The 11,934-nt window shown below is 38.5% G+C and overlaps 1 protein-coding gene across 2 annotated transcripts in view; it reads left to right on the forward strand.

Moving 5' to 3' along the window:
• Nucleotides 1-11,934, forward strand: part of CCNT2 (cyclin T2) — a gene marked incomplete at its 5' end in the record, with an annotated part of 44,576 nt that continues 32,642 nt past the window's right edge. For both annotated transcript variants that reach the window (XM_014584658.2, XM_014584659.2), the window contains 2 exon segments: nucleotides 1-90; nucleotides 878-959. In XM_014584658.2, the coding sequence (XP_014440144.1) occupies nucleotides 1-90; nucleotides 878-959 (172 nt within the window).

Raw genomic sequence — 11,934 nt, forward strand, 5'->3', positions numbered from 1 at the left:
CCGCCGCTGCGGAGTGGAGGCGGATAAAGAGCTCTCGTACCGCCAGCAGGCGGCCAACCTCATCCAGGAAATGGGACAGCGTCTCAATGTGTATCCTTTCTTAGTCTTGGCCCTCTGCCGCTCACGCCCTGTCTCATGCCGGGTCGCCGGGCCTGGTGCCCCGCGAACATGGCGCCGCCGCCTTGGCCTTCTCTGAACCACGGCCGCGCCGTAAGGGAAGAAAGGCTCGGGCTCCGACGGCCGAGCGGAGCCGGCGGGGAAGGGGAGGAGGAGAGAGGAGCCGGGAATGCAGGCAGGCTAGCTGCGTTGTGTAATCTGTTTGGGGCAGCGCGTGGCGGCGGCGAGGGAAGGGGGTGCCGCCCAGGAGAGTGGGGAATCCTAGGGATTATCGCATAAAAGGGGCGGCTCCCCCTGTTCTTGTTTCGAGAAGGGGTTGAAAGGAGGTTAAGAGACTTTGAACGGCCTAAGCGTTCTCCGCAGCTTTCCCAAACCGCGCTTCTAGCTGGTTTGATGGCGGTTCTCTGGTACCTTGAGAGCGTACTGGAGGTCTTTTATGTTCTTGGCGTGGTTTTGCATGGTTGTGTGCGCGCGCGTTTCAACTGTATGTTTTCGAGTTCAGTTCGTCATAACCATTGATACATAGTTCAGGGCCCTCTTAATAGTGGTACTAGTAAGTACGTATTTCCTACTTATTGGCGTCAAACCTGCATCTCCCCCTTCCTCTTCTCTCGAGCTTTTATTTATTTTCGGTGTTGGATTTGGTTTTGAGTGAATGGGAGTCATGAGAAAAGAATTGTAGATAAGGAATTTTCCATCACGATTGTTTAGGAAATGAAATCTTATTTTTCTCAGATATTTCCTAAATGTCATGTTCCAGCTCTCAACTTACAATAAACACTGCAATTGTTTATATGCACAGGTTTTATATGCACCATTCTTTCACCAAATTCAGTAGAAATGTAAGTACTGTTTTATTGTCTTTTTTTATCGCCACTAAATTTTAAAGCAAGTCGATTTTAGGGGAAAAGTTAGTTGGTCATTGATTTTACTGTTGGATTTAGTGTTCTGGGTTACCATGAAAGTTAATCATGTGATAGGCATTATCCTTAAAATGCGAGGTTTGATTTATGACTGATTAAACCACAAGGCACTGATAAAGGTTTTGCAGGCCTTTTAAGCAAAAAGATAAGTATTTACTACAACTGCACAACTGATACAACTGCACAACTGTTAAAATTGCAATCTTCACTAAATTTTATATTTAATATTTGGATAATTTCATTAGTAATGTTATCATTTGGGTAAACCTAACCGTTCGTTCTGTAATGTGTCTTAATTATGTTGAACTTACACATTGTTTGAAATATTGTGAATTGGGGGGCCCGCAGGTGGAGTGCTGGTTAGAGGCGCTGGATTCCCACGTGGCAGACCGCGATTCGAGTCCCTGACCTGGCGGCTTGCTTTCTCTTTTTTCCCTTTCTCTCTCTCTGGGCGGATTTTTAAAAATTCTAACAACAAATGGAATTAAATTAACTAATTTTCCAAAAATATTGTAAATTGGAATTAATTGTGACATTCTCTTGAAGTGACTTTTTGAAAGAACTGTTAGAAATATTTCATTTGCTAACAATTTCCTAGGTCATTGAATATTTCTGTTTATTACAGATTAGCTCTTGTTGTCTCCTTACATTTTTGGTAATTTAAATGTCAACTTTTGCTTCAAATATGTTATGTCAGAAGTCTGTTTATATATTACTTGTTTTGACCTAGTTCTTAATATCTGAATACTCTGGTATTGATGTCTAATATAAACCTGTAATGATGTTTACTTGACATTTTTAAGTTATGGAAGAGGGAATTTGGTATCGTTTTCAGAGTAACATGCATACTGTGTTCTGTTAACAAAGAAAATTGTGCATTGTTTAGAAAGTTTAATTTTTATGGTCTTTGTTTTTAGCTCTTTAACAGTTGTTTTTAGAACGGAATTCTGAAAAGTGTATGTGAAAAAGTGGATTTAGAAGACTTTTTTGTGGATAGTCAATTAGGACCTTATTTGTTTAGAAAACATTCTTAGAAAATTCCTTTAGAATATTATTTTTGAAACATAGGGAAAAGTTCTTGGTTTAGTTCGATTCTTTAGTTTTTTCTGATCGTAAGTCTGATTTGGTATTATCAGACTGTCATGTATGTCTAATTAGAAACAGTAGTTTTACACATTTTTAGTCTCTTGCAGTCCTTTTGCTTCTACTGGGTGGAAATCTGGGTGATGCTTGGCTGTTTCCAGTTTCCTAGTTATTTCTCGTGTATAGCACTTAAGTCGGTAGTAGTGTTAAGGAAAAAGAAGCCAGTGGTAATAACATTTGGATTAAGGGATTAAATATTTTTTACATTGTTTCCAAAGGCAGTGATGAATGAACATTAGTGAATACTAATGTAAATGTGGCTTTCCTTAAGTAGCCTTTGATACTTAAGGATAATATTGGTAGAAACTGTAAATTGAGTAGTTCTTAAAATTTCTTGTATGGCTTCAAGTATCCCATTTGCTGAATCAGGCTTGCTTTTCTACTTCCAGTAAATGATTTCACAAGTAGTCAGGTTTTTTTATTTTTTTATTTTTTGTGCCCTCCTTTTTTCATAATTTGTTTTTAATGGCCTGGTTGGTGTGCTTCAAAACAAATATCTTGCTTAAAATAAAAATTCACAACTCTAAATTAACTAGTGAAGTCTAGGTTGTAGTCTAACTCCCTCTATTTTAAATGTCATCCATCATTCAGTTAAAAAAACAAAAACGATATTTTTATTACCCTTCTTAATGTCTACGTGTCTGAAGGTAAACCAGCTTTTTATATCAAGACCTTAGTAGCAGGATAATTGAAATCTGATGTCCATTTCTGTTTTGAGAAATGTTAACCCTTCATATCCATTGTCTTTTTACCTTTGCCATTATAATATCAAATATGGTCTTATTATCTGTGTTGGTTCATTTGCATCAATTGTAGTCTATTTTATCTCCTCCCTCTCGGCCCCCATTGTTTTAAGGTGAAGGGGGTGGTCTCAATATCAGTGTGAGTCTCTTTTGAAATCCTATTCTCCCATATCATGGGGAAATTTTTCTTACAAAGTTATAATGGAATGTCATGATAAACTTAGAAAAAGCCCGAAGTCTTCAGTACAAAGTAAATTGAATACCGTTCAGTAAATTCAGCCATATGGCTAAATGTTGAGATGCTAGTTTCAAACTATATAGTCTCATAACAAATATCATTTATCAATTGTATTAGTATGTTTCTTCAGTGTTTGTCACTTCATTTTGTTTTCCTTACCTTGATAAAAGTTTTTGTTTTTGTTTTTGTTTTTTAAGTAAAGTGTTGTATTTAAGAATAAAATCAACATATGTTGGTTACCCAGAAACTCTTTTCTTGATGAGTTCTTTTGTCAGCTTCTCAGAGTCTCAATCATAAGAGCAGTAAATATTTTTTATATGTAGCCTCATTAAGTAACTCTACCCTTTGTTCACTGAATTCATTGAGGTTTATGTAATTGGGATTAAATTAAAGAATGGCCCTGCTATTGTAAATCAAGCTGGAGATGAATGTACAATAGTAAAGTATAAAAGCCCTGGGGTCAGCAGTGCCTCCAAGGTGTATAATGAGGGAGGAAGTCCTCCCCAGTGTTCATCTTTGAGTAGATTTTTTTTGGAAAGGTTTTCGCTATAGGGCTCGTGCGCTCACCAGACAGACAGACAGAGACTATAGAGACAGAAAGTGAGAAATCACCCCGGGGGGATGGTCACGCCGCAGTCCATTCTCCTCTCTCAGTCCATTCTCCTCTCAGGATCTTGGGCACGCAGGCACATGCGCCCAGCGTGAGTTTTAAGCCACCAGGTCCAGGATGCGAACCGCGGTCGACTACGTGAGAGTCCAGCGACATAGCCATTACGCTAACTGCTGGTTCCCAGTTCTTTGAGTAGATTTTGACCCAGCTTGTCTGGGAAACTCAGTTCATTTATTTGCTTTATCAAAATGATCCATTTTACTTATACCAATTCCAAGTCTAATGAATTCTTTGAAGATGAGGTATAAAGAGCATGCTCTTTTAAAATACTTTCAGTGGTCATAGTCTTTTCATAGTACTTATCTAATTTACATGGTGGTTTCAGTTTTCTGTGGAATTTCTTCAGTTCCATTGTCTTTTTCTTGAGCTCCAGCAATGCAAGCTGATAGGTTAGATTCAAATGTAATTGTTTAAGTACCCAGGAGTACCTAGTGAGTTTAGGGACAGTACTCAGAACTGATCATCATAAGGAATAACTTCTAAGAACCCATTATCTATTAATATATTGTATCTGAGTCATATCTTATGAGTGGGTACAAGTTAGATTGGTCCCCTGCTGCACATCGGCAAATTTTTGTTTTCCTCTGTTAAAATCTGATTACTGGGACTAGCAGTTAGTGCAATGGCTATGTCGCTGGATTCCCATGTAGTCGACTGTGGTTCAAGTCCTAGACCTGGTGGCTTAAACTCACGCTGGGTGCGTGTGTATGCGTGCCCAAGATCCCAAGAGGAGAATGGAGAAGGGACTAGTAGATACCATTTGAAAACGTGAAGGTGTTCTTTTTGCACCTCCCCCCCAGACTTAAAATTATTTGAAAGACACCATTCTTTTATATCTCTATGGAAGGACCCATAATTCCTGTTCTTTGTCTAGTAGAAGTTTCCCTTTACACTGTAATGGCAAGGATTTTGTTTTTCTTTTTCAGTTCTCTTTGGTGTTCTGGCACCAGTGCCTAGAATAGTGTTTGTCAGTAGAATAGATCTGATTTTCTCATTCACAAATCCAGTCTTTATTTTCATCTATGTATGTCATATCCACATAGAGACATTTAAAAGGTCTACTTTTGTTATTGGAAAATATATAGGTATATGGTAAATGGAAATGGTAGAAAAAGTTAGGATAAACCTCCCAACCATCTAAGAGTCTTAGGCCTCTACCCTCACCCTATAACGTCTGCTCCTTATGTTTTTGTCTATCTTTTCAGAAGTATTTTTGCCTGTGTAATCATGCATGTCTGTATCATTCAGCACAGTAAAGGGTTGTTTTGGTGTCCCCTCCCCACACCCACACACAATTCTTAGATCTAGTAGATCTAGAAGCAGCAATATGGGAACATACAGAATTGGACCTTGTTGGATTTAATTATACCTTCCAGGAAAGTGCTTTTAAGATGACACTTAGATGGAAGCACCTGGCTGGTTTTGCGCCCCCCCCCCATTTTACAATATCTGGATCATTTTTGATTGTCCTAACTGAAGAAATGAGGAGATGCTACTGACATCGATAGTGGGTAGAAGCTGGGGGATGCTGCTATGTATCCTAAGTGCATATAAGACCCTCCCCAACATACATCTACACACCAGTCCCCAAATAACAAAAAGTCATTCACAATGTTAAGTGCTGAGGGTGAGAAACCTAGAGTTGTAAGTTTAGTAAAGGAGAATGTTCTAGGCACAGGGAACACTAGAGTTGTATTATCCGTACTGGATTAATTTTGCAAGCTCAGTGAATTCCGTCTCTTCTAGTGGAAATTACCTATTCATCTTTAATTCCTCAAGGACCTTCTTAAGAACCGAGATTACATTTGTAATCTCTTTTTAATTGAGGATTTAGGGAGTCTTTTTGGTGTGTTCCTGACATTAAATTATTTATCTATGAATACTCCCTTTCTGTGAACTACTAATGTGTTTCTTAGCCTCTTGTTGGGATTTTTAGGGGTTTTTCATATTGTGTTAGTAAATATTTCTCAAGTTTTTCTTTTAATTATGTTTATGACATTCTTTGACTTTAAAAAGATTTTTGTTAATCAAATCTATCAGCCTTTAATTCTTTATTTCATTACCTTTATGCTTATTCAGAGATGCTTTCACCTATATTTATCTAATGATTTTATGATCTAATGACTTTATGATCAGAGTTTTGGGGGATTTGTTTTGTTAATCCTTAGGTTTATTTTAATGTTAGTTTCCGAACTTTTGAGGTTGCTCTCTTTTTTATATAAATAAGGAAGAGTCAAAAAGTTTAAATAACAACAGCCACATAGTAACAAACAAACAAACAGAAATAGGCAAATCTAGACTCCATAGCTCATGCACTTGTCTGCATACCTAGCTAAAGTATCTGTTAATAGAAGTCTCAGCTCTGAAATGTTTCACTGAATCAAAAGTATGCATAGTTGAGTCACCATCTCCCTACAGCAAACTAATTAGAAAACTTACTGAAAATTTGCTTTATTGGACTGTGTCTTTGACTTAGGTAATCAATATTTCTGGTGATGTATAGGATTCTTTAATAAACTTCACTGGTGATACTGACACCTGCTGAAGTTTGAGACCATTGGTTAGATTTTGGTTTTTCTCCTTAGTATTTCAATTCATTGCTGTCTTCACGTTTTGTAGGCATCAAATCAGTGTATGTTTTTATTATTTGTCCTTCTAAAGAATGTGACTTGTGAAATCTAAATACACGTGTTCTGTCTTTTAATTAAATAAAGCAGATAATGCAAGAATAATGATATGCTTAAAATCTGTTAAGCATTGGGCCAGTAGCCTGTGGTGTGGTAGTTAAGGTAGCTGTATCCCACATGGCTGCCTCAACAGTTCAAGTCCTGGACCCAGCAGCTTGAAAAACATGCCTTGCTCAGGTGCTTGTGTGCCCAAAATCTTGAGAGGAGAATGGAGAAGAGATTGTGGCATAGCCATCCCCCCAGGGACTGATTTCTTGTGTGTTCTCTCTTTCTTTACCTTCCCTTTTTTTTTTTTTTTTGGAGAGATTTTCACTGTAGGGCGCGTGCACTCACCAGACAGACAGAGACATAGAGACAGAAAGCGAGAAATCACCCCCCAGAGAGGATGGTCATGCCGCAATCCCTTCTCCTCCATTCTGCTCTCGGGATCTTGGGCACGCACGCACACTCGCCCGGCGTGAGTTTTAAGCCACCGGGTCCGGGACACGAATCGCGGTCGACTACGTGGGAGTCCAGCGACATAGCCATTACGCTAACTGCTGGTTCCCCCCCCCTTTTTTTTTTAACTTATTTATTTAATGTATTTTCACTGGACATCACCACAGCATACAAAATGTGATTTTTCACCCAGAATTCACTGTAGAGTGGATTAAGCATACATGTTACCATCAATAAATAATTTTCCATTTCTTGTTTCTTGTATATATATATTTCTTGTAATAAAAATGTATGTATATATGTATTATATGTGTGTGTGTGTGTGTGTGTGTGTGTATATATGTATGTATATATAATTTGCCCCCATTTCTCACCCTCACAAATATCTTGTCCTCTTTCTACCTTGTCTCTGGTTTCTTCAGTTGCTTTCCATTCTTTATTCTTTCCCACATTGTATTGATTCACAAATATCTTAATTAATCTAAATACTTTCAGTAGTAAGTTCAGCTGATATATACATATCTGTGAACAAAAGTTGACTTTAGGCATGAAACTGTGGACAGAATGAGTATACTATGAAATAGCACATAGCTGAGGCTATATAGCTTACTGTGGTTACCAAATAGGGTTTTTTTTTTTAAATACACTTTTTAATTTCAAGAAAGGCAGTTTTAGCTTTAATAACTCAAAATCAAAAGAGGTTAAGGGAGACCAGCAGGTGGCGTGGTGGTTAAGGCACTGGACACTCCCACATGGCCGATCATGGTTCGAGTCCTGGACCTATGGCTTACTTTCACACCTTCTTTCTCTGTTTCTCTCTCTGGTCAAATTAAAAATAAATAAATGAGTAAATAAAAATTAAATAATTCTTTTAAAAAAGAAAAGGTTAAGTGAATTTTGCTTAATACTTAAAGCCAGAAAATAGGATTCTGTGTGAATAATAGGTACATAGACCTGTCCACAACTTATGAAAAGACAAAACTTCTTAACACTGGAAAACAAAGCATGAAGGTCAGTAATGTTTTAGTCAGAAGTCATAAAATTCTATTTCACCAGTTAAAGCTCATGTACTTTATCTTCTGCTGTGGTCCAATCTCTTCGTTTAAATTTTGTTGTTGTTGTTGTTGGAGAGGTTTTTGCTATAGGGCGCACACGCTCGCCAGACAGAGAGACAGAAAGCGAGAAATCACCCCCCAGGGTGATGACCACACCGCAATCCCTTCTCCTCCATTCTCCTCTCGGGATCTTGGGCACGCACACACATGCGCCTGGCATGAGTTTAAGCCACTGGGTCCAGGACTCGAACCGCAGTCGACTACATGGGAGTCCAGCGACATAGCCATTACACTAACTGCTGGTCCCCTCTCCGTTTAAATTTGGAAGATAACATTCAACTCTGTACTTGTCCCTACCACTAAGATGATAATTTTCTTAGCTATTTTAGAACTCTTATTTCTGTGTCTTACTTTAGTTTTCCTGGGATGGCACTCCCTTCAGAACTTCTTGGAGAGCTGATCTGGTGTTGGTAAATTTTTTCAGGTTTTGTTTGTCTGAGAATGTTCTTGTCGTCTCTTCCCATAGAAGCATAATCTTGCCAGGTATAGTATTCTTGGTTGAAATTGTTTTTCGCTCAACACTTTGGATATATTTTCCCATTCTTTCCTTGCTCGCATTGTTTCCAATGAGAGATCTGCTGTTAGCCTGATGGGACATCCTTTGTAGGTAACATGACGTTTCTCTCTTGCCAGTCTGAGTATCTTGTCTTTGTGTTTTGGTCAATCTGGCTATAATCAGTCTTAGGTTAATGAGTCTTCTTAGGTTGATCTTATTTGGGGTCCTTTGTATTTCTTGAATCTGGATCTTTGAATGCCTCTCTAGCTTTGGGAAGTTTTCTTGCAGGATTTCATGGAATAGATTGTCAATGCCCTTATTAGTCTCTTCTCCTTCTGGGCTACCAATTATCTAGATGTTTGGATTGGATGCTTAATTGTATCTAGTATTTCTCATATATTATTCTCATTTTGGGGGCGATTTTCTCAGTCTTCGTGGTGGATTATATTAGTCCAGCGATCCTGTCTTCTTCACCTGAGATTCAATTTTCTGTATGACCTATTCTGCTTTCAATACTTACAAAGGAAGTTTTGAGTTGCTGTATCTTTATCTCCAATAGTTCCATTTGACTCTTTTATGGTGTGTGTTTACTCTTTCAGCTCTCGGGCAAGAAATTCAACTCCTGGGACTCATCTACTTTTCTCTTCTGGTGTTTATTGTCCCTCTTCTCTTCCATCTCTGTTAGTTTTGTCATTATGAATCTCTAAATTCTTCATCAGACATTTACATGATTTCCATTGTACTGTCTGTGGTAAAGAGGAGTTATTCTTTTCCCTAGGGCGTGAGATATTTTCTTGGTTTCGCATATTTCTTGTGACCCTGTAGTGATTTCTAGTCATCTGAGGGTCATCCATTTCTTCCTAATTCTAGAAGATCAATCTGAGAGATCAGAGGCGCACAGGAGGATGTGGTCTGCAAACTCTTTGGCGCTGCATTTTTCTTCCTTTGTGACACAGATTCAGTGGAAGTTGAGGAATATGAGGGAGGACCCAAATAGTATTCAGATTTGGCAACTTTTCACTTAGACTTGTCTAGACACTCAGTAGGTGGAAGCTGAGCAGCAAAGTGATGAGGTCAAAGAAAAAGGATAAGAAAACAGGAAAAAATGAAAGAAAAAAAGGAGAAAAATGGATAAAGCAAACAAAAATTTATTTGTTAATTATAAAAAACAAAAAATGAAAACCGCACGGCAATTGATCTCAGTTCTCATGGTAGACTCAGTCTTCTAACCTGCCTTTTTGTGCCTAGATTGGAGGGGGAGAGGGGGGTGATTAGTACCAAGATAAAGGAGGATTTCAGAGCCTAGGAAAAAACTTTACCTTAAAAAAAATTTTTTTTAATTTAGAAAAAAATGAAAAGACAGAGACAGGCAGAAAGAGACAGAGAGAAGGAGACAGGGGCTTTACCAGGGTAGGTTCTTAGCAGAGCACCTTCATTGCTCTTAACTCCAAAATCACTAAATCTTATCTCTCATGGTGGACTCAGTCTTCTGGCTTGTCTTTTTTTGCCAGGGTAGATTCTCAGCAGAACATCTTCACTGCTCTTATCTCTGAAACCGTAGATTTCAGCTCTCATGGCCATCTTCCCTTCTTTATCTCCAGTGAGCATACACACCCTATAGCAAAAACTATTTTTTTAAATTTTTTATTTTATTTTTATTTATTCATTCATTGATTTTTTTATTTTGACCAGAGAGTGAGAGAGAGAGAGAGGGGACGTGAGAAAGCAAGCCACCAGATTCAGGACTCGAACCCCGGTTGGGCATGTAGGATTGTCCAGCGCCTTAACCACCATGCCACCGGCTGGTCCTGCAAAAACTATTAAAAAACAAACAAACAAAAAAAGCCACTGTGCTACTTGGAAATACTATACTGCCATCTAGTAGAACTTTCTACAGTAATAAAAATGTTCTGGATCTGTCTTCTTCACTGTAGTAAATATTAACTAAACACATGTATTCTGGATTTTAAACTAGAAGTTATGTTAAATGATTTCTAAATTCCTTTTGACTATAAATTGCACTGTTGAAAATTTACTAAGATATCACTTTGTGACAGGTACTTAAAAGTATGTGTTATTGGGACCAGCAGTTAGCATAATGGCTATGTCGCTGAACTCCCATGTAGCCAGCAGCGGTTCGAGTCCCAGACCCGGTGGCTTAAAACTCACGCCAGGCGCATGTGCGTGCTTGCCCAAGATCCCAAGAGAATAGAGGAGAAGGGATTGCATCGTGGCCCTACCCCTGGGGGGTGATTTCTCTCTTTCTATCTCTCTCTCTTCTCTGCCTTTCTGGCAAGCGCATGTGCCCTATAGCAAAAACCTCTCAAGAAAGAAAAAAGTATGTGTTATTTACTCTTCTCGGGTATTCTCCTGAGGAAACAGACTCAATTATTAACTGACTTGTCAAGTTAAAACAACTATTATATGATTAGGATTTGAACCCAAGTCCCAGATTGCTCTTTCAGCACTACATCATCTTATTGTTCATGTATTGTGTATCACTTGATTTTCTTTAGGGTTCCTTTTACTTTCTACCACTCTGTCAAGTTTTAAGACTCCACTTAAGTTGTGACTGCTTCGTAAACCATTTCCCAGATAACTCTACTTTTCCTTTTTTTTTTTTTAACCCAAGGCAACATTTATTTATTTTTTGTACAGTGATCCTTTCCTTAACATGATTCTTTTTTTTTTTTAATATTTTATTTAACTTTATCCATTCATTTCAGTTTGACCAGAGAGGGACAGAGTGAGAGAGAGGTGAGAAAGCAAGCCGCCAGGTCTGGAACTTGAACCACCGTCAGCCATGTGGGAGTTCAGCATCCTTAACCACCACATCACCTGCTGGCCCTTCTACTTTTCCATTTCTAAGTTTTTTTCTCTGATCTTAACATCATAGTCTATTATTTTTCTATCTATTTGCTTTTCTTTAGTACTGTAATATAACAGTATTTTATTTTTATTGTAAAATAAAACACCTATTAAACCACTAGACAGACATACATAATAATGAGTTTTTATAAAGCAGACAACCTTGTAACCACCACCCAGGTCAAGAAATAAAACTTGGCCAAACACCCTAGAAGTGCTTCTGTGTGCCTATCCCAGCGTCATTCCATCCCTCTCTCCTCAAAGTAACCAGTATGTTTGCTGTTATAGTAATCATGTTCTTCAGTTTCATTGTAGTTTCACCACTCAACTATGCATTCCTAAACACCACAGTTTTAGAAATATGATTTGTCTTGGGAACCAGCAGTTAGCGTAATGGCTATGTCGCTGGACTCCCACGTAGTCGACCGTGGTTCGTGTCCCGGACCCGGTGGCTTAAAACTCACGCCGGGCGCGTGTGCGTGCGTGCCCAAGATCC

The sequence above is a fragment of the Tupaia chinensis genome, unplaced genomic scaffold (genome assembly GCF_000334495.1).
Source record: "Tupaia chinensis unplaced genomic scaffold, TupChi_1.0 Scaffold147433_1, whole genome shotgun sequence".
Lineage (NCBI taxonomy): Eukaryota > Metazoa > Chordata > Mammalia > Scandentia > Tupaiidae > Tupaia > Tupaia belangeri.